The sequence below is a fragment of the Gigantopelta aegis genome, chromosome 12, assembly GCF_016097555.1.
Source record: "Gigantopelta aegis isolate Gae_Host chromosome 12, Gae_host_genome, whole genome shotgun sequence".
Taxonomy (NCBI): Eukaryota; Metazoa; Mollusca; class Gastropoda; order Neomphalida; family Peltospiridae; genus Gigantopelta; species Gigantopelta aegis.
Genome location: NC_054710.1, coordinates 7,434,084 through 7,458,822, shown reverse-complemented (window position 1 = coordinate 7,458,822; position 24,739 = coordinate 7,434,084). Strand labels below are relative to the sequence as shown.

The 24,739-nt window shown below is 39.3% G+C and overlaps 1 protein-coding gene across 1 annotated transcript in view; it reads right to left on the bottom strand.

The window, feature by feature from the left end:
* Positions 1–24,739, bottom strand: part of LOC121386532 (unhealthy ribosome biogenesis protein 2 homolog) — a 67,598-nt gene that overhangs the window by 36,664 nt on the left and 6,195 nt on the right. Inside the window, exons 5-15 of the mRNA XM_041517469.1 lie at positions 24,111–24,248; positions 23,200–23,339; positions 21,959–22,082; positions 16,856–16,953; positions 15,376–15,615; positions 13,136–13,250; positions 11,004–11,164; positions 9,106–9,212; positions 6,888–7,069; positions 5,769–5,996; positions 897–1,049 (exon numbers count right to left, since the gene is read on the bottom strand). Of these exons, the coding sequence (XP_041373403.1) occupies positions 897–1,049; positions 5,769–5,996; positions 6,888–7,069; positions 9,106–9,212; positions 11,004–11,164; positions 13,136–13,250; positions 15,376–15,615; positions 16,856–16,953; positions 21,959–22,082; positions 23,200–23,339; positions 24,111–24,248 (1,686 nt within the window). The remainder of the gene's footprint in view (positions 1–896; positions 1,050–5,768; positions 5,997–6,887; positions 7,070–9,105; positions 9,213–11,003; positions 11,165–13,135; positions 13,251–15,375; positions 15,616–16,855; positions 16,954–21,958; positions 22,083–23,199; positions 23,340–24,110; positions 24,249–24,739) is intronic.

The following is a 24,739-nucleotide window of genomic DNA, read 5'->3' as shown; positions in this document are numbered from 1 at the left end:
TCGACAGATACTCATCTCCATGTGTTTGAAATAGAGATTATTACACGAGCATGTGTGTCGTACTGATTTTATGAAACGAGTGTCAGGATTTTTGTATTGCCTGAGCGAGAGCGAGGTTAATACATGAATCCTGACACGAGTTTCGTAAAATCAGTACGACTCACACGCAAAGGTAATAATTTCTTTATTATCCATATTATTATTGTTGTTTTCTTTGTGAATAACAAGACCAAACTCAAAATGTTTCAGCCACAACTAGAAGGAGACGACGAAATGACGTCATATTTCAAATGCACAGTCTGAGGTATGACTGGAGAAGCAACGTCATGTTATAACATCGCTTCCCAAAATTACGTCAATACACTTGTTATTACACGTGTGCTATGTATGATTATTATTAACCCGGTTATGTTGAACCATGTGGATAATAAAACTTGTTATTACACGTGTGCTTCGTATGATTATTATTAACCTGGTTATGTTGAACCATATGGATAATAAAATTATATACATCATATTTGTACTTTGTCTTATTGAGCATTATTTCTCAAGAACCTGAAAATAATTTAAAATAAACTATTAACTTGTAGTATTATTAGCAAATATTATTCAAAATTAATTATAAGCATTGTCTGATATTTCTTTTACGTTCATCTGGGTATGAACTAAAAACATCATCTGCAAACTTGTGAGAACAGCTTAACCAATTCAGTTTGTAGATTTTTTGTCTTTTTCATACCCCGAACGAAAGAAATAACAAATAATCCTTAGTGTTTTAAAAATATATATTCATCAGACATTAAATTAATGGATCTTCTTTTAGGATTAACGCAAGACAAAAAATAGAAATCCAGTTTGAAACGGGGAAAAAGCACAAAATCATGTCCAATACCCACCCGTAAATTCCACGATTCAGAGCACTGAGCAGAGGATGTTTCCGGTATCCATGACAACAGCATTTCAAGGACATTATCAACAGATGTCTTGCATACATCCTGGTCCTCACAAAACACCAGACACGCCCTGACTTTCTGTAGCAGCAACTGGTCCTACAAACACAAAAAGATAAGGTTTGTTTTGTTTAACGACAACACTAGAGCACATTGATTTATTAATCATCGGCTATTTCACGTCAAATATTTGCTAATTTTGATGTAGTCTTAGAAAGGAAACCCACTGCATTTTTCCATTAGAAGTTTGTTTTGTTTAACGACACCACTAGAGCACATTCATTCATTAATCATGGGCTATTGGATATAAAACATTTGGTAATTGTGACAGATAAATCTTGGAGAAAAGACCTGCTATATTTTTCCATTAGTAGTCGGGGACTTTTTTTTATATATGCACCACCCCATAGACAGGATAGCACATACCATACCATATACCAGTCGTGGTGAAATGGCTGGAACGAGTAATTGCCTATTAAGTCCACCGACTGGGATCGATCCCAGACCGATGGCGCATCAGGCAAGTGCTTTAACACTGGGCTAAGTACCACTCTTAGACATACAAACACAGCATTTCAGATTGTGCAATTGAAAGAAAACATTTGATACCATCAACAATTGTGGAAAATTAAACATCTCGTCCACCATAAAATGCTTTAGGTCCACTGTAATGAACATCCAAAGAAAGGAAGGAAATGTTTTATTTAACAATGCACTCAACACATTTTATTTATGGTTATATGGCGTCGGACATATGGTTAAGGACCACACAGATATTGAGAGAGGAAACCCGATGTCACCACTTCAAGGGCTACTCTTTTCAATTAGCAGCAAGGGATCTTTTATATGCACCATCCCACAGACAGGATAGCACATACCACAGCCTTTGAAATACCAGTCGTGGTGCACTGGCTGAAACAAGAAATAGCCCAATGGGCCCACCGACAGAGATCGATACAAATAATTTATTTTATTCTTGTATAATAAAATTACGAAGATTCTGCCACCCTGGTTGTTGTTTTTCCCATCAGACTCATTAGATCAAGCCTCCAGTAATGTAAGTGTCAGGCAGCAAGTGTTCATCATTTGGGAACTTGTGGCCATGCAACTGTGAACCAGAATTTCTTGTTCACAGAGAGAATAACTACATGTAGTTAATGACGTAGGATACATCGGTTTTATCCTGCAAAGGTAAGAATTGGGGGTTTCCATGAGGCTTGCAGAGCATAATTCCCTATTCGGCCCAAGTCATTAGCTGGTTATTACCTTTATTCTGTAATAGGCACCCCAACCTTGACATTGCCAATGATCTGGGGTAGTAAACGTTAATAATAATAAGAAGAAGAAAAATAAGAGGAAGCAAAAGAAGAGTAATAGTAATAATAATTAAAACTAATAATAATAATAACAACAATAATAACAAGCATTATGAAAGTACTGCTAAAACAAATACATGTCACCTACGGAAGGAAGGAAATGTTTTATTTAACGATGCACTCAACGCATTTTATTTACGGTTATATGGCGTCAGACATATGTTAAGGACCACACATATTGAGAGGAAACCCGCTGTCGCCACTTCATGGGCTACTCTTTTCGATTAGCAGCAAGGGATCATTTGTATGCACCATACCACAGACAGGATAGCACACACCATGGCCTTTGACAGAGTATGACAAATATTTTGAAAAGTCACTAGCCACAGGGCTAGTGGGTTTGTGAAAACCACTAGCCCACCAAGATAAAGCACTAGCCCAAATTCCTGATCAATTATAACTGGATTTTTATATAATTTTTCTAACATTACACATTTACGAGTATAACAGTAAAATAAAACAAACACTTAAAGTTTCAGGTTTTTGTCGTGTTGCATGTTTGGTTTTTTGTCAAGTGTGATCCATCGTTATTGTTCCGTTTTCGCTTTTGCCCTGCCCCCGGGGAAAAATTAATTGAGCAAACTCATGGTTGATATCTAAACCCACTATCAAAATAATTAAATTTAAATGAGGGTACGACAGTGTGACACACGGTAATAGATGGTTCAGTGTATTCGGTAGTGGGTGATACATTTAGGATCCCTACGGTGATGCCAATTGCTCAAATACAGGGCATTATCCCGTGTCAGACCGATATCAAAAGAATATAACGGCGACATCTAATCCGTTGTTAATTGATGAAGAAAAAAGGTATCATCTTGTATCGGCAGCTGTGACTATTATCCAGACCGCTACACGTAATAAGCCAAGCAGAGTCATTGCATGTGCAGTTACCATTAAAGTAAATTGTTCTCCTGATTGCCGATAAACACATGTCAGCGAAGTGTTAAATTATAAAACAATAGGTAAATAAAACAAACACTAAAATTCAAAGCATGACTGGGGTTTACTTGATTGAGATTAACCTGTCGTCGCGATTGGTGATTTCCAAGTTAGCCTAAAACATAATAATATTATGTGCGAGATTAACTACCACGTGACGTGTCCAACCAATCAAAACACGCATGTTATTAGACCTATTTCCTGTGCCAGAAACTTGAAAGGGAAAAGTAAACAATGCATGCTGTAACCGTAACAATGTAGAGATAGCATGTTACTGCAGTTTGCAGACCTAGTTCAAGTGGATTATTATTATATACTCATTGCGTTGTTGATATTATTCGATGATAAACGTCACAATCAAATTTATTAAAAAACGAAATTTCAGCCGAGAGTAAAAAGAAAAAACCCAAACAAAAACACGGTCGAGCGATAAGGAGAGGGGGTGAGAAACCACTAGCCCTGGTGGGCTAGTGCTTTTGCGTTTCTCACTAGCCCGAACTTAAAACCCACTAGCCACGGGCGTCGGGCTAGCGGATTTGTCGAACTCTGCCTTTGTTATACCAGTCGTGGTGCACTGGCTGGAACGAGAAATAGCCTAATGGGCCCCACCCATGGGGATCGATCCCAGACCGACCGTGCCATCCCACAGACAGGGTAGTACATACCACAGCCTTTGATATACCAGTCGTGGTGCATTGGCTGGAACGAGAAATAGCCCAATGGGTCCACTGACGGGGATTGATCCCAGACCGACCACGCATCAAGCGAATGCTCTACCACTGGGCTACGTTCCGCCCCCCGACCAGGGTTTTGACGTCTTCCCATCAGACTCATTAGATCAAACCTCCACCAATCAGATTGTCAGGCAGTAAATGTCTCATCATTTGGGAAAACAAATGGCGTCAAATTAACACACATAAATCGTTAGACTACCGGATTAATTTTTGACAAAAATCACGTTGAGTGGGTACACGTTTATAATTTTCACTCACGTATGTTCACTTAAAATATATTTTATAAATACATAAAATCAAGTTTATATATAAATCGGTATTATTTTCGTGGGTTTTGGTAATTCTTATATTTGAGATCAGTTAATGGTGATTAAAATTAGACAAAAAATTGAAAAAGTCGCGTTTACCTATGGGTATTTGTAGCCAGCTGTCCAGTATTTATGTCCATTATTCCCAATAACCTTGGTTTTCTGACCGGAATTTTGTTTAAAACCGAAATACGATTCATATTGCACTATTTGGTGATTTTCGTTGTTGGTAAAACAATCAAATGTATTATTGAAATTAGCTGTCACAATCAGCTATCGATCCATGAAAATAACCGCGACATGCTGCCACTGTTGTCAAGCGAAAATACTTGCCGAAAAACAACAAACAAAAGCTAGCATGTTGTAAAATAAACTGCTTTCTGGGCTACTCTTTTCGATTAGCAGCAAGGATCTTTTTTATGCATCATCTCACATCCAGGATAGTATATACCACAGCCTTTGTTACACCAGTTGTGAAGCACTGGCTAGAACGAGAAATAGCCCAATGGGTCCACTGACGGGGATCGATCCCAGACCGTCCACACATCGAGCAGGGTTTTGACGTCTTCCCATCAGACTCATTAGATCAAGCCTCCACCAATCAGATTGTCAGGCAGTAAATGTCTCATCATTTGGGAAAACAAATGGCGTCAAATTTACACACATAAACCATTAGACTACCGGATTAATTTTTGACAAAAATCACATTGAGTGGGTACCAGTTTATAATTTTTACTCACGTATGTTCACTTAAAATATTTTATAAATACATAAAATAAAGTTTATATATGAATCGGTAAGTATTATTTTCGTGGTTTTTTGTAATTTTTATGATATCCGAGATCAGTTAATGGTGATTAAAATTAGACCCAACTCGAAAAAGTTGCGTTTACTTGCGGGCATTTGTAGCCAGCTGTCCAGTATTTATGTCCATTATTCCTGATAACCATGGTTTTCTGCCCAGAATTTTTTTAAAAACTGAACTACAATTCATATTGCACTATTTGGTGATTTTCGTTGTTGGTAAAACAATCAAATGTATTATCAAATTAGCTGTCATAATCGGCTATCGATCCCTGAAAATGACCGCGACGTGCCGCCACTGGTGTCAAGCGAAAATACTTGCCGAAAACCACTTTTTTAACTCAAAATTCGAAGCTATTTTCCACTGAAAAACTACAAACAAAAGCTAGCATGTTGTAAAATAAACTGTTTCCTGGGCTAATCTTGTCGATTAGCAGCAAGGGACCGTTTATATGCATCATCCTACAGACAGGATATTACATACCACAGCCTTTGTTACACCAGTTGTGGAGCACTGGCTAGAACTAGAAATAGCCCAATGGGTCCACTGACGGGGATCAATCCCAGACCGACTGCGTATCGAGCGGGCGCTTTAACACTGGGTTACGTCCAGCCCTTGTGTATGCTTACCAAGTAAATACAAGGTATACTAACCAGTAAATATAAAACTATTTTCTTGTTGCTATGCTGCACCTTCCGGAAGACATTTCCCCACTCTTTGACCGTTAAATATGAATGCACTAGAGTCAGATCAGAAAGATGAGAAACACTGGCCACCGTTTCGATCCTAGCTCTGTGTTTCCGGCAATACAGAGCTAGCAGCAGTTTGAGCTCCCCGTGTGCTGTGCAGAGCATAAGAGTTGCAATCAGAACAGCGGCATTCTGGGAAAATAAAATAAATAAATAAATGGATAAATAAATAAATGGATAAATAACGGAAATGGATAAATAAACGGATGGATGGATGAATAAATGAATGAATGGATGAATGAACATGATGAATGAACAGATGGATGGATGGATGGATGGATGGATGAATAAATGAATGGATGGATGAATGTATGAATAAATGATTGAATGGATGGATGGATGGATGAATAAATCTAAACTGGAGGAAAAATTAGATTTAACATTTTCCCACCTAAATGATTACAGATTTTTATAATCGATCATCACATCGGTAGAGTTAACCTATCAACTGATTATAATCGATCGTCACATCGGCAGAGTTAACCTATCAGCTGATTATAATCGATCGTCACATCGGCAGAGTTAACCTATCAACTGATTATAATCGATCGTCACATCGGCAGAGTTAACCTATCAGCTGATTATAATCGATCGTCACATCGGCAGAGTTAAACTATCAACTGATTATAATCGATCGTCACATCGACAGTTAACCTATCAGCTGATTATAATCGATCGTCACATCGGTAGAGTTAACCTATCAGCTGATTATAATCGATCGTCACATCGGTAGAGTTAACCTATCAACTGATTATAATCGATCGTCACATCGGTAGAGTTAACCTATCAACTGATTATAATCGATCGTCACATCGGTAGTTAACCTATCAACTGATTATAATCGATCGTCACATCGGTAGTTAACCTATCGGTAGTTAACCTATCAACTGATTATAATCGATCGTCACATCGGCAGAGTTAACCTATCAACTGATTATAATCTATCATCACATCGGTAGTTAACCTATCAACTGATTACAACTGATCATTGGAACATCACTCCTGGCCACAGTAGTAACTCACCTCTCCATCGCCAGTGCACATTCCAAAGAGAGGCACCAAAACGTCAGTTTCCATGGAAACCATAAGATCAAAAATCTTTGCAGCATTCAGCTCCGTGATGGAATAATCTGCGACCTTGACATGAGACACGAAATGGTCGTAGATCTGACAGACGTGTAGCATGTTCCAGCACTTGTCAATCTCTTTAAACAAAAGAAAAAAGAAAGAAAGAGTTACACCCACTTCTTTTTCCCCAGGCTGGACGTACCCCAGTGGTAAAGCGCTCGCTCGATGCACAGTCGGTCTGGGATCGATCCCCGTCGGTGGGCCCATTTCTCGTTCCAGCCAGTGCACCACAACTGGTATATCAAAGGCCGTGGTATGTGTTATCCTGTCTGTGGGATGGTGCATAAAAAAGATCCCTTACTGCTAATCGATAAGAGTAGCCTATGAAGTGGCGACAGCGGGTTTCCTCTCTCAATATCTGTGTGGTCCTTAACCATATGTCTGACACCATATAACCGTAAATAAAATGTGCTGAGTGTGTCATTAAATAAAACATTTCTTTCTTTCTTTTTTTTCCCCAAGTAGAAGCAAGGAATCGTCAGGATGCACTTTCCCAATGAAATGACAACACATACCACAACCGTTGATTTACCAATTATGAGGCACCAGTTAGAACGGGAAAAAGATCCTGTCAGAGAAAGGTTCCACCATGGGGATTCGATCCTCCAATCCAATTAGCAAGCACTCCATTGACTAAGCTAGATTCTGCCTCTCGAGGTGATAAACACTGGCATAAAATAAATAGAAGTTTAACGACACCACTAGAGTACATTGATTCCGTAATCATCAGCTATTGGATGTCAAACATTTGGTAATTTTGACAAATAGTCATCAGAGGAAACCCGCTGCATTTTTTCTAATGCAGCAAAGGATCTTTTATATGCACTTTCCCACAGACAAGATAGCACATACCACAGCCTTTGATATACTGGGCGGAGGGGGGAGGGAGGGGGGGGCAATTGCATGAAATCACCAAACGAAAAAAATGGTCCCGATTTGGTCCTAATGAAGAAGGAAGGAAATGTTTTATTTAAACGACGCACTCAACACATTTTATTTACGGTTATATGGCGTCAGACATATGGTTAAGGACCACACCGATATTGAGAGAGGAAACCCGATATCGCCACTACATGGGCTACTCTTTCCGATTAGCAGCAAGGGATCTTTTATTTGTGCTTCCCACAGGCAGGATAGCACAAACCATGGCCTTTGTTGAACCAGTTATGGATCACTGGTCGGTGCAAGTGGTTTACACCTACCCATTGAGCCTTGCAGAGCACTCACTCAGGGTTTGGAGTCGGTATCTGGATTAAAAATCCCATGCCTCGACTGGGATTCGAACCCAGTACCTACCAGCCTGTAGACCGATGGCCTAACCACGACGCCGGTAGGAAAGACTGTGTAGTGCTCAGAACGGACTAAAAACCTGTTGTGCCCATATTAGTGAGAGCTAAATCCCCGACAAAAAATAAATACAATTTTTGTTTTGTTTAACGACACCACTAGAGCACATTGATTAATTAATCATCGGCTACTGGATGTCAAACATCTGATAATTCTGACATGCAGTCATCAGAGGAAACTCACATTTTCCCGTATGCATCAAGGGATCTTTTATATGCACTTTTTCACATAAAAGACAGGAAAGTACATACCACAGCCTTTGACCAGTTCTGACGTCATTCTAACAGATGTACATATACTTTCCCACATAACAGACAGGAAAGTACATACCACAGCCTTTGACCAGTTCTGACGTCATTCTAACAGATGTACATATACTTTCCCACATAACAGACAGGAAAGTACATACCACAGCCTTTGACCAGTTCTGACATCATTCTAACAGATGTACATATACTTTCACACATAACAGACAGGAAAGTACATACCACAGCCTTTGACCAGTTGTGACGTCATTCTAACAGATGTACATATACTTTCCCACATAACAGACAGGAAAGTACATACCACAGCCTTTGACCAGTTCTGACGTCATTATAACAGATGTACATATACTTTCACACATAACAGACAGGACAGTACATACCACAGCCTTTGACCAGTTGTGGCGCACTGGTTGGAATGAAAATTCCCGACAAATGACAGTAATTGTTAAAATTCTCCACAAAAAGTCAACGCTGTTTCTAACTGATATAGCTGTACTTACCTTTATGTTCACAAACTAATTTCACGCAGCTTTTTATTTCGTCGGCTAGCTTCTGCCAAACATCCAACACAGAGGTTTGTGGAAGAGCTTCAATCACATCACCAAGTCTGGAAATACGCACAGAGAATACTACATGAGTGGCCGTTAGATACCATTTATCTTACGAGTTGTTTATATAGAGAATACTACACGAGTGGCCGTTAAGATACCATTTATCTCACAACGAGTTGTTTATATAGAGAATACTACATAAGTGACCGTTAGATACCATTTATTTCACAACGAGTTGTTTATATAGAGAATACTACATGAGCGGTCGTTCGATACCATTTATCTCACGAGTTGTTTATATAGAGAATACTACATGAGCGGCCGTTCGATACCATTTATCTCACAACGAGTTGTTTATATAGAGAATACTACATGAGTGGTCGTTAGATACCATTCATCTCACAACGAGTTGTTTATATAGAGAATACTACATGAGTGGCCGTTCGATACCATTTATCTCACGAGTTGTTTATATAGAGAATACTACATGAGTGGCCGTGAGATACCATTTATCTTACGAGTTGTTTATAAAGAGAATACTATATGAGTGGCTGTCAGATACCAATTATCTTACAAGCTGTTTATACAGAGAATACTAAACGAGTGGCCGTTAGATATCACTTATCTTCGAGTTGTTTATATAGAGAATACTACACGAGTGGCCATTAGATACCATTTATCTTACGAGTTGTTTATACAGAGAATACTAAACGAGTGGCCATTTGATACCATTTATTTTAAGAGTTGTTTTTATAGAGAATACTACACAAGTGGCCGTTAGATACCATTAATTTTACGAGTTGTTTAACTCTTTCCCTCCCATTCTCGACAGCTGTCAACATTCACAGAAGTTATCTATCTTGATTCTGTGATAGCTAGAACATAGTCGAATGACAATCGAAACACGTTGAATGTATTTTGTTGACTGGTATTCATATTTAAGTTGTTATCGCAAAATCGAAAAAAAAAAAAAAAACGGTCTAAATTTGTGTAAACATTATTGATGACGTAATGCGCACATGGGTTCGATTTCTCACTTTTTGTATAATTATTTCTTTAAAAACATGTTGGGACATTATTATTTAATGAAAACTGAAGACTTGTAAAGGATGTATTCGCCGAAAATAACTGATAATACAGACTTTGAAGTAGATGATGGATGGATTATTCGTTGTCGATTGAAAGTGAAAATAAACTGTCATAATCACTGGATCGTGACCGTAGGGTTTTAAATATTTGTTTTTAAATATTAATAAGTTCTTCTGTAAAGTTTATTTTAGTAATCAGACTCACTAATATGTCCTCTAAACTATGATACACATCAAAATAGTGTTAAATTAGTTGAGGTTTTTTTGGCAATTTGAGGTTGAATAATGTAGGTTCACAATTACACATTTCACGGTAGAAAGCTGGGTGGATAAGAGTTAAATAGAAAATACTACATGAGTGGCCGTTAGATAACATTTATTTCACAAGTTAAAATGCATCTAATGCAACATTCTTAAACAAGTTATAAGATAAATGGCATCCAATATTCACAAACGTAGTATTCTGTATTTCACATATCTTCAAAACATTTGACTTTACAAACATTTAAACATTTTTTCCAACAAAAACTTATTTACAGAGCTGAGTGAGCGAACGAACAAACAAACAAACAAACGAACGAACGAACGAACGAACGAACGAACGAACGAACGAACGAACGAACGAACGAACGAACGAACGAACGAACGAACGAACGAACAACGAACGAACGAACGAACGAACGAACAAAACAAATGTATGTACATATGTACAAACGAACAAACACCCCAGTACAAAATTATTTACAAGTTGTCGGCTACCTTTTATAAAACGCTGCTGGCATACACAGCAACTGATGGGTGGAGGTGTTGTCTTTGATGGCGCTCAGAACGAAGTCGAACCAGCGCGGAATCTGATGTAGGCGGGAATACGTGGACACGAGATCACTGAGAAAATCATCCATGGAAGCTGTCCAAGTGGACTGGAAGAATTGAAAAAAACAATTAATACATATCGTAAATTCGTCAATAAAAGCCTAGGCTACTTTTTTTTTTTGCGACACTCCGAAACTCGGGCTCTATTCAAGGCAGGCTTCAATTAGTTTCTAACAGGAAGGAAATGTTTTATTTAATGACGCACTCGACACATTTTATTTATGGTTATATGGCATCAGACATATGGTTAAGGACCACACAGATATTGAGGGAGGAAACCCGCTGTCCCCATTTCATGGGCTACTCTTTTTTGATAAGCAGCAAGGTATCTTTTATATGCACCAATCCACAGACAGGATAGTACCTACCACGGCCTTTGTTACACCAGCTGTGGAGCACTGGCTGGAAAGAGAAACAGCCCAATGGGTCCACCGACGGGGATCGATCCTAGACTGATCGTGCATCAAGTGAGCACTTTACCACTGGGCTACGTCCCGCCCGTTAGTTTCTAACAAACCGGTGTTTTAAAGGACAACAAAGTCGTTCACCAATCTCACATTCTTTTGTTTAGAGATTGTGTAGTATTGTAGATTAAGATTATTTTATGTTCGAACTTTTAGTAACAAAACTAGAACAGCAGAAATAGGCAGTCTTCTATTCAAGGCAGGCCTCTATTTACTTCACGACTCTGGGACCCAGCCTCTAATCCAGGCAGGCTTCTATTCAAGGCAGGCCTCTATTTACTTCACGACTCTCTGGGACCCAGCCTCTAATCCAGGCAGGCTTCTATTCAAGGCAGGCCTCTATTTACTTCACGACTCTCTGGGACCCAGCCTCTAATCCAGGCAGTCTTCTATTCAAGGCAGGCCTCTATTTACTTCACGACTCTCTGGGACCCAGCCTCTAATCCAGGCAGGCTTCTATTCAAGGCAGGCCTCTATTTACTTCACGACTCTCTGGGACCCAGCCTCTAATCCAGGCAGGCTTCTATTCAAGGCAGGCCTCTATTTACTTCACGACTCTCTGGGACCCAGCCTCTAATCCAGGCAGGCTTCTATTCAAGGCAGGCCTCTATTTACTTCACGACTCTCTGGGACCCAGCCTCTAATCCAGGCAGGCTTCTATTCAAGGCAGGCCTCTATTTACTTCACGACTCTCTGGGACCCAGCCTCTAATCCAGGCAGGCTTCTATTCAAGGCAGGCCTCTATTTACTTCACGACTCTCTGGGACCCAGCCTCTAATCCAGGCAGGCTTCTATTCAAGGCAGGCTTCTATTCAAGGCAGGCCTCTATTTACTTCACAACTCTCTGGGACCCAGCCTCTAATCCAGGCAGGCTTCTATTCAAGGCAGGCCTCTATTTACTTCACGACTCTCTTGGACCCAGCCTCTAATCCAGGCAGGCCTTTATTTACTTCACGACTCTCTGGGACCCAGCCTCTAATCCAGGCAGGCCTCTATAAGGATTTAGAGTTATTAAAATATTCTGAAATATTATCCACATACAGCAAGTAGAATGTATAAAACAAAGAAATGGTGAATCAAAGAAGGAAAAAAAAGAATAAAGAAAGCAAAAGTTGACGAAACAAGGCAAGATAAGTTGAAGTTTGTTTTATTTAACGACACCACTAGGGCACATTGATTTTTTATCTTATCATCGGCTATTGGACATCAAACATATGGTCATTCTGACAGTTTTTTAAAGGAAACCCAGTCGCCACATAGGCTACTCTTTGAGACAGGCAGCAAGGGATCTTTTATTTGCGCTTCCCACAGGCAGGATAGCACAAACCATGGCCTTTGTTGAACCAGTTATGGATCATTGGTCGGTGCAAGTGGTTTACACCTACCCATTGAGCCTTGCGGAGTACTCGTTCAGGGTTTGGAGTCGGTATCTGGATTAAAAATCCCATGCCTCGACTGGGATCCGAACCCAGTACCTACCAGCCTGTAGACCGATGGCCTAACCACGACGCCACCAAGGCCGGTAATACTAACGAGACAAGATCAGTCACTTACGTCATGTTTCACAGTCTCTATCCAGGCACTGGTCAACACTCTGGTCATCTGAGTCTCCAGTATCCCATGATTCAATTCTAACATGGTGCTCAGACACTCATACCAACACCCATCTCTGAATAAAAATAAATAAATAATAATGATAATGATAATAATAATAAAAATTATAATATGAATGAATGAGAATGGTTTTACCAACACACCAGCACAAAAATACACCAGCTATTGGGTGTCACAAATGGTAAATAATAATAATGATGATCATAAAACAATTCTACAAAACGTTTCAGCTAAGCTATTTTTTTTTTCCCCCATAAACAGAAAGGGATCTTTTATATGCACCATTCCACAGACAGGGTAATATATACCACGGCCTTTTATATACCAGTCGTGGTGCACTGGCTGGAACGAGAAATAGTCCCAATGGGCCCACCGACGGGGATCGATCCCAGACCGACTGCACATCGAGCGAGCGCTTCACCACTGGGCTATGTCCCGCCCGTAATGATAAAGAGTCATTAATACCCGTAACTGAATGAAACACGATTGTCCAAATATCTCTCCTAACTGTATATATATTAGATCGCTCTGTAACAGGCGGTATATACCCGCTGTGGCTCGTCTAGGTATGATCAGAGATACGATCTATATAAAGTATATATGATTATAGCACGTTTAGTTCACTAGAAAACACAACAAAAACACAATCCACTTTGGAATCTGTATTAACCTACGCTGACAAATGTACTGCCGCAGTAGTTACTTAATAACAACCCAGATCTGATCACTTAATTAGTTAATCTCTAGGTGTCTAGTTTACACAATATGCTAATCACTTCACCGTGACACAACACCCACACTGGTGATAATTGAGAACCGCTTCTAGGGGAACTTAATTAATAAAGGAATTACAACACTATTCCTAACTGGTTAATTTTTTATTAACCCTTAACTACTCATTCAGTAACTTTGTAATACAGAATTAATACTGGTACCTATCACAATAAAGACAATAACCTACAGTTTACCTAGGTCTTCTAGGATCACTGGCTAAGCTTTATATTACCAAATACTCGTATAAAGTATAGAACAGTAAGACTACGATTTACTTCGTCAGATGACCGAAGACACTGTCTAAATAATATTGGTATAATACAGTATTAAAATATTTAAAGTCACATCAATCACATCAAGGTTATACAACAGAGCAGAAATAATATATATATTTACCAAAGTCCAAACGGACAACGTTCCCTGGGAGCCGTCCTTTTTGCTTCCCTCATAACTCTAAAATTCTAGCTATTTATTATAAATCGGAATATCGCCTGGGGGTACAAGGCGGTCCTCCCCCTATCAAGTGATATATCCCCAACTCCCAGAGACGCATTTTTCTCTTTGATCGCCAGACTTACTGACGCCAGTTCGCTAGAGATTCCATGGTCGCGCGGAGGTATTACGTAACTACTGGCCACATGGCCTCTGCACCTGGCTGGGTGTGTATTAGACGACCGTCGCGCAAAAGTATTACGTAACAAGTTGCCCACCTGGATAAGTGCAACTTGGAACTGCACACGGCCTTCTAAAACAATTAATATCGCCACAGGCGAAAACAAATTAAGAGCATGTTCCGTCACAGGTTAACTTAAAAATATAAATTCTGCAAACAAAAAAAACTGTGTATGGCGCCACACACGTTGTACCCTCTGGCAGAAACCCTGACTGGAATACACAGATCAAACAAGTAAACAGGCTGGTAGGTACTGGGTTCAGATCCCAGTCGAGGCATGGGATTTTAAATCCAGATACCGATTCCAAAACCTGAGTGAGTGCTCCGCAAGACTCAATGGGTAGGTGTAAACCACTTGCACCGACCAGTGATCCACAACTGGTTCAACAAAGGCCATGGTTTGTGCTATCCTGCCTGTGGGAAGCACAAATAAAAGATCCCTTGCTGCTAATCGGAAAGAGTAGCCCTTGAAGTGGTGACAGTGGATTTCCTCTCAAGATCTGTGTGGTCCTTAACCATATGTCTGACGCCATATAACCGTAAATAAAATGTGTTGAGTGCATCGTTAAATAAAATTTCTTTCTTTCATAAGTTTATTAATGTTTTGTGGATATTTCAGGCCCGTTTTGATACTCTATCACCCGAATTAACATATGAAAAAAATACACTAACATATTCACGATTCTTTCCTTATGCAGTATACAAAATAAAATTAATAACAATGTGCACAAACCTTGGAAATTTCAGCATCTGTCCAACTAAATGCTTAAAGAATGCAAACAGGTTTCGGCCGGATGCATTGTCAAGGGCTACATTATAAAGATCAGCTTTAAGAACTTCCTGCAGACAAGAGTTAGCTACCCTTACAACCTGTGACACAGGAAGTACTTCGCTGGGGACATCATCAACAGATTTCAGACCAATCAGATCACAGATGAGCTTGAACATTTTGAAGCACAATGAAGAATTCTTTCTGAAAATAAAACAAGTAAACAAAACCTCTATTATTCACTTTCCCACAAAAGCAAATTATTTGTTTGAAGAATTTATTTATTTCGTTTTAACTTATTTTCATGTTTACCAATTAAGGTTCAAACATGCTGTCCTGGGCACACACCTCAGCTATCTGGGCTGCCTGTCCAGGGCAGTGGGTTAGTTGTTAGTTGTTAGTGAGAGAGAATAGTGTGTAGTGGTCTTACACATACCCAACGAGTCGTTAAAACATGCTCTGGGTGGGAGCCGGTACCGGGCTGTGAACCATGTACCTACCAGCCTTATGTCGATGGCTTAACCACCACACCACCGAGGCCAGTGTTTGAAGAAAGCTTAGATTAACAGTAAAATCACTTATTAGAAAGATCAGATCAATGGTAAAATCATTCTCAATGTCTTAGTTTTATATAAAGTTATTTAATGGTATCATTTATCAAAAACTAGAAACTATTATTGGTTTAACGACACCTCGAACTCTTTGCTGTTCGACATATGGTCATTTCAACACTTGGTTAAGAGTTTAAAATACATTTAAACCATCAGTTTAGTACGGAACCACAGAAAAACTAAGTTTTAAGATAAGGTAACCTATTGCTTACACAAACATAGTTCACATAACTGAACAATTAGTTAGTTAGGTAAAATGAAAAATAAACTGAAATGACTTCGAATTTTGATTTTGTCCCAACAAATATTTATTTATTATGTTGTACAAAGGCTTTGAAAAAGTGTTAAGATTAGGTAACTTATTGGTTACACAAACATAGTTCAAATAACCCAACACAATCGAACAATCGGCTAGTTAAGTAACATGAAAAATATACTGAACTGACTACCGCTTATCTAAGATTTAGAATTTTGTCCCCTGATAAATACTTACTTGTTATGTTGTACAAAGGCTTTGAAAGACTCTTAAGATTATGTAATTTACTAGTTACACAAACATAGTTCACTCAATCGAACAATCAGTTAGTTTGGTAAAATTAAATATCTAAATCCGACTTCCGCTTACCTAAAATTTTGAATTTTGTCCCCTGATAAATACTTACTTGTTATGTTGTACAAAGGCTTTGAAAGACTGTTATGATTATGTAATTTATTGCTTACACAAACACAGTACACATAACCCAACAATCAGTTAGTTAGGTAAAACAAAAAATTGACTGAACTGACTTCTGCTTACCTAAGATATAGAATTTTGTACCCTGATAAATACTTACTTGTTATGTTGTACAAAGGCTTTGAAAAATGAAGGGAGATAACTGCAAACAACATTCTGACACATTTCGGAAGACATAGTTGGACATCTAAGAGGAACCTGAAATTGTAATATATTGTAGAGAAAAAAAAAGTTGTTTAAATGGTTGCACAATAATTTATAAAACTTGGTATATATAAAACTGAAATTACAATATGCTGTAGATGAAAAAATCCACATTTGTTTAACGGTTTCAGAATTATTTATAAAAGTTGGGTGTCATTGTTAAAAGCAGATCAGGGCTTGTACAATTTTTATAAAATTCACTAGCCATGAGATCAGTAATTTAAGAAATTTACTAGTCTTACTTTACTTTAAGTAAATAAAATTTTACTAATTAATAGTAATAATCGGATATGTCACCTAAAGAGGGAGATAGAGCTTAAACATTAAAGATTGTGTGTGTGTGTGTGTGTGTGGTGGGGGGGGGGGGGGGTGAGTTTGTTACAGGATATTCATATTTAAAAAATAAGACTAAAATGCAGCATTTGACAACTTTTGTTTTCACTAGCTGTTTAGCATGATAATAGTAGTTATTTACTAGCCCAACATTGAGTGGGGCTACCATAATCTAGAAGCCCTGCCTGGCATGATAATAGTAGTTATTTACTAGCCCAACACTGAATATCACTAGCCATGGGAGTGGGGCTACCATAATCTAGAACCCCTGCCTGGCATGATAATAGTAGTTATTTACTAGCCCAACACTGAATATCACTAGCCATGGGAGTGGGGCTACCATAATCTAGAAGTCCTGTCTGGCATGGTGATAGTAGTTATTTACTAGCCCAACATTGAATATCACTAGCCATGGGAGTGGGGCTACCATAATCTAGAAGCCATGTCTGGCATGGTGATATTAGTTATTTACTAGCCCAACATTGAATATCACTAGCCATGGGAGTGGCGCTAACATAACCTAGAAGCCCTGTCTGGCATGATAATAGTAGTTATTTACTAGCCCAACACTGAATATCACTAGCCATGGGAGTGGGGCTACCATAATCTAGAAGCCCTGTCTGGCATGGCAATAGTAGTTATTTACTAGTCCAACATTGAATATCACTAGCCATGGGAGTGGGCTACCATAATCTAGAAGCCCTGTCTGGCATGCCAATAGTAGTTATTTACTAGCACAACATTGAATATCACTAGCCATGGAAGTGGGGCTACCATAATCTAAAAGCCCTGTCATGCATGGCAATATTCGTTATTTACTAGCCCAACATTGAATATCACTAGCCATGGGAGTGGGGCTACCATAATCTAGAAGCCCTGTCTGGCATGCCAATAGTAGTTATTTACTAGCCCAACATTGAATATCACTAGCCATGGGAGTGGGGCTACCATAATCTAGAAGCCCTGTCTGGCATGCCAATAGTAGTTATTTACTAGCCCAACATTGAATATCACTAGCCATGGGAGTGGGGCTACCATAATCTAGAAGCCCTGTCTGGCATGGCAATAGTAGTTATTTACTAGCCCAACATTGAATATCACTAGCCATGGGAGTGGGCTACCATAATCTAGAAGCCCTGTCTGGCATGCCAATAGTAGTTATTTACTAGCACAACATTGAATATCACTAGCCATGGAAGTGGGGCTACCATAATCTAAAAGCCCTGTCATGCATGGCAATATTCGTTATTTACTAGCCCAACATTGAATATCACTAGCCATGGGAGTGGGGCTACCATAATCTAGAAGCCCTGTCTGGCATGCCAATAGTAGTTATTTACTAGCCCAACATTGAATATCACTAGCCATGGGAGTGGGGCTACCATAATCTAGAAGCCCTGTCTGGCATGCCAATAGTAGTTATTTACTAGCCCAACATTGAATATCACTAGCCATGGGAGTGGGGCTACCATAATCTAGAAGCCCTGTCTGGCATGGCAATAGTAGTTATTTACTAGCCCAACACTGAATATCACTAGCCATGGGAGTGGGGCTACCATAATCTAGAAGCCCTGTCTGGCATGGCAATAGTAGTTATTTACTAGCCCAACATTGAATATCACTAGCCATGGGAGTGGGGCTACCATAATCTAGAAGCCCTGTCTGGCATGGCAATAGTAGTTATTTACTAGCCCAACACTGAATATCACTAGCCATGGGAGTGGGGCTACCATAATCTAGAAGCCCTGTCTGGCATGCCAATAGTAGTTATTTACTAGCCCAACATTGAATATCACTAGTCATGGAAGTGGGGCTACCATAATCTAGAAGCCGTCTGGCATGGCAATAGTAGTTATTTACTAGCCCAACATTGAATATCACTAGCCATGGGAGTGGGGCTACCATAATCTAGAAGCCCTGTCTGGCATGCCAATAGTAGTTATTTACTAGCCCAACATTGAATATCACTAGCCATGGGAGTGGGCTACCATAATCTAGAAGCCCTGTCTGGCATGCCAATAGTAGTTATTTACTAGCCCAACATTGAATATCACTAGCCATGGGAGTGGGCTACCATAATCTAGAAGCCCTGTCTGGCATGCCAATAGTAGTTATTTACTAGCCCAACATTGAATATCACTAGCCATGGGAGTGGGCTACCATAATCTAGAAGCCCTGTCTGGCATGCCAATAATAGTTATTTACTAGCCCAACATTGAATATCACTATCCATGAGAGTGGGTCTACCATAATCTAGAAGCCCTGTCTGGCATGGCAATAGTAGTTATTTACTAGCCCAACACTGAATATCACTAGCCATGGGAGTGGGGCTACCATAATCTAGAAGCCCTGTCTGGCATGCCAATAATAGTTATTTACTAGCCCAACATTGAATATCGCTAGCCATGGGAGTGGGGCTACCATAATCTAGAAGCCCTGTCTGGCATGCCAATAGTAGTTATTTACTAGCCCAACATTGAATATCACTAGCCATGGAAGTGGGGCTACCATAATCTAAAAACCCTGTCATGCATGGCAATATTAGTTATTTACTAGCCCAACATTGAATATCACTAGCCATGGGAGTGGGGCTACCATAATCTAGAAGCCCTGTCTGGCATGCCAATAGTAGTTATTTACTAGCCCAACATTGAATATCACTAGCCATGGGAGTGGGGCTACCATAATCTAGAAGCCCTGTCTGGCATGCCAATAGTAGTTATTTACTAGCCCAACATTGAATATCACTAGCCATGGGAGTGGGGCTACCATAATCTAGAAGCCCTGTCTGGCATGGCAATAGTAGTTATTTACTAGCCCAACACTGAATATCACTAGCCATGGGAGTGGGGCTACCATAATCTAGAAGCCCTGTCTGGCATGGCAATAGTAGTTATTTACTAGCCCAACACTGAATATCACTAGCCATGGGAGTGGGGCTACCATAATCTAGAAGCCCTGTCTGGCATGGCAATAGTAGTTATTTACTAGCCCAACACTGAATATCACTAGCCATGGGAGTGGGGCTACCATAATCTAGAAGCCCTGTCTGGCATGCCAATAGTAGTTATTTACTAGCCCAACATTGAATATCACTAGCCATGGGAGTGGGGCTACCATAATCTAGAAGCCCTGTCTGGCATGCCAATAGTAGTTATTTACTAGCCCAACATTGAATATCACTAGCCATGGGAGTGGGGCTACCATAATCTAGAAGCCCTGTCTGGCATGCCAATAGTAGTTATTTACTAGCCCAACATTGAATATCACTAGCCATGGGAGTGGGGCTACCATAATCTAGAAGCCCTGTCTGGCATGGCAATAGTAATTATTTACTAGCCCAACATTGAATATCACTAGCCATGGGAGTGGGGCTACCATAATCTAGAAGCCCTGTCTGGCATGCCAATAGTAGTTATTTACTAGCCCAACACTGAATATCACTAGCCATGGGAGTGGGGCTACCATAATCTAGAAGCCCTGTCTGGCATGGCAATAGTAGTTATTTACTAGCCCAACACTGAATATCACTAGCCATGGGAGTGGGGCTACCATAATCTAGAAGCCCTGTCTGGCATGCCAATAGTAGTTATTTACTAGCCCAACACTGAATATCACTAGCCATGGGAGTGGGGCTACCATAATCTAGAAGCCCTGTCTGGCATGCCAATAGTAGTTATTTACTAGCCCAACATTGAATATCACTAGCCATGGGAGTGGGGCTACCATAATCTAGAAGCCCTATCTGGCATGGCAATAGTAGTTATTTACTAGCCCAACACTGAATATCACTAGCCATGGGAGTGGGGTTACCATAATCTAGAAGTCCTGTCTGGCATGACAATAGTAGTTATTTACTAGCCCAACACTGAATATCACTACCATGGGAGTGGGCTACCATAATCTAGAAGCCTTGCAGATGCTGTAGTACCATCCGTTGCCACATAAACATCACACAACATGGAAAATAATCTTTGTTTATCAACAAGCCAGTGCGAAATAGGAAATAAAGTTTGTTTTGTTTAACAATACCACTAGAGCACCTTGATTAATCAATCATCGGCTATTGGATGTCAACCATTTGGTAATTCTGACAGGTAGTCATCAGAGGAAACCAGCTAGACTGTTCCTAATGCAGCAAGGGATTTTTTATAAGCATTTTCCCACAGACAGGAAAGCACATACCACAGCCTTTGACCAGTTGTCGTGTACAACACGAGCACTCAACCGACTGAGCTAACTCACGCCCCTGAGATAAGAAACCTGCTATATATATATGCCACTCCTACCAAGCAGTAGTGTTGGGAAGGAAGGAAGGAAGGAAGGAAGGAAGGAAGGAAGGAAGGAAATGTTTTATTTAACGACACACTCAACACATTTTATTTACGGTTATATGGCGTCGGACATGGTTAAGGACCACACAGATATTGAGGGAGGAAACCAGCTGTCGCCACTTCATGAGCTACTCTTTTCGATTAGCAGCAAGGGATCTTTTATATGCACCATCCCATAGACAGGGTAGCACATACCACTGCCTTTGATATACTGTTTCATCAATGCAAGTATTTACGTATTTATGACATGGACTTAAAATAAATCGACATGATCACCTTTCATAAATCAGCCTCATAATAAACTTCCAACATGACAGCCAAATTAAATGTACCTTTCCCGCAATCAGCTGTGAAAATACTTGGAATATATTTTCGATCATCTTCGGTGGCTGAAACTTGCTGTCGTCAGCTCCGAACAGAACGATCAGGTAGATGTCAAACGAGCTCTCGTGATCTCTGTAATAAAACGTCACTGTCAAAGAGACAAGGGCTGGGATGTGCAGGAGGACAGCAAAAAATAGTCGAAAGAGAAAAAAGCTACAAGGTCAGAAAGGAACAAGATGGAATTCAAAAGGAGAAATAGAAAAAACAGCATGCGATATATACATTTATCATATAATATCTTACATTTTCAATGCAATCAAAGTATGTGATATTTTTCAGATCACATACTTTAAGAATTTGATAACTTTGCAAATTAGATGTAAATTAATCGAGGTTACGGCACTAGGTTTATTGACATTTAAGCAAACGTACTTTGGCGACACTCCATAACTGACGTATGCATTCATATTCCTTAAATAAAAACATTTCAATGGCAATTTGACACTGAAATCTGTCCAGCATTCAGAAAACAAAAAACGTTAGGCGCTAATTTATTTTGATGTAACGACATCCAAAATGATGTCATTCGAGTTTGACGTCATTTCCATTCAAAAATACAATGCACCACATACTCTTACGTCATTTGAATATCTAGTAATGGCTGACTGGAATTAAAGTTGCGTGGACAGTTTACAAAAACATGTTGTACTAAGCTTGAGATTATATGATAAAGAGATTATTACCTTCGTGTATTTCGGTATCGGCAATATTATATATTAGGAATAAAAATAATGTATTATGCTTGCCAGAGGCTCACATAATACAATTTTTATTCCTAATGTATGATATTGACGATACCGAAAAACACTGGTAATAACCTCTATATATTTTTTAAATATATTTTTAAATAAATTAATAAAAATTGCTCTCTATACTCTGTTCCAGCATTCGCTAAGAGAGGAAATATTTAGGGTTTTTTAATATTGAACAGCAACAGTTGTTAATCAATTTGAAATTTAAAAGTACTATTTACAGTTGTACAATTGTGTAGATATCTCTGAAATTTGCAGAGTGCATTGTTATGTAATACTGGACAAAAGGTTGCATTCTTTACGTAAGTAAACACAAAGTTTAAGTAACCCATTCAATTTTGTTTAACACACTGAGACAATGTAAATCACGTCCTAAATATAGATCCTCCAAAACTAAGATCGTTGTTGCCATTTTCAGTCGTCTGCCCTTGACTCACTTGTGAAATAACGCCAGTTCCAAAACAGTCGTCAGTCGAAGAGATACGGCACACAAATCGTTATCTTCTGGAGTCTCCATGGCAACATGTAGCAGCATCATCACAGGAACAAGTAACTTTTCAACAACTAGCTGCAAAACCTGAACAGAAAAAGAAAGCAATGTTTGCTTTGAAGTTAAACAGTCTTGTTTTGCTAAAACGACACCACTAAAGCACATCGATCAATTAATCATCAGCTATAGGATGTCAAACATCTAGTAATTCTAACTCGTCATCAGTTTGTTTTGTTTAATGACACCACTAGAGCACATTGATTTAGTAATCATCGGCTATTGGATGTCAAACATATGGTCATTTTGACAGTCATAAAGAGGAAACCAGCTAATTTTTTTCTAGTAAAGCAAGGGATTTTTTATATGTACTTTCTCATAGACCAGAAAAGCACATACCACAGCTTTTGACCAGTCGTGGCGCACTGGTTGGAACAAGAAAAAAAAAATCCAATTAGCTGAATGAATCCACTGTAATGGTTTGATCTTGCGATGCAAGCACCTCAAGAGAGCACTCAACCGACTGAGCCAAATCCCACCCCAAATCACTGCTACACGTAAAAGAAGAAAGGAAATGTTTTATTCAAAGACGGACTCAACACATTTTATTTACAGTTATATGGCATCAGACATATGGTCAAGGAGCACACATGTATTAAGGGAGGAAACCTGCTGTCGCCACTTCATAGGCTCTTTTCGATTAGCAGCAAGAGATCTTTTATATGCACCATCCCATAGACAGGGTAGCACATACCACAGCCTTTGATATACCAGTCGTGGTGCACTGGCTGGAACGAGAAACAGCCCAATGGGCCCACCGACACATGTAAAAGAAGAAACAAGTTAAAACTGTCTACTTACTTGTTTCTGGTTGGCTTGAAGATTTAAGCACTTAATACAGGCTGTGGTCACATGGTCAAGTAGAACGAACAGAGCCGGTCTCTCACTGCCTAGGTTTAGTTTCGTACAAAGTTGACATAAAACTGACAACAGGGAAATCTGTGGACGAGAAAGTTCAACATTACAATATTACACAACCACAGGAAAATTTGTTTTGTTTAACAACACCTCTAGAGTACATGGATTTGGCAAAATAATATCCTTTAATAATTGACATTTTGTGAGAAAATAGCTGGGTTTCTATAAGATAATAAATAATTTGGCAAAAATATATTCCTGTAATAATTGACATTTTATGAGAAAATAGCTGGATTTCTATAAGGTAATAGATAATTTGGCAAAATAATTTCCTGTAATAATTGACATTTTGTGAGAAAATAGCTGGATTTCTATAATTTACTATCATCAGGTAATTTGGCGAAATGTTCCGCTCATCAAGAACTAGCCCTGCCAGGGCTTCTAGATTATGATAGCCCCACTCCCATGGCTAGTGATATTCAGTGTTGGGCTAGTAAATAATTACTATTGCCATGCCAGACAGGGCTTCTAGATTATGGTAGCCCCACTCCCATGGCTAGTGATATTCAGTG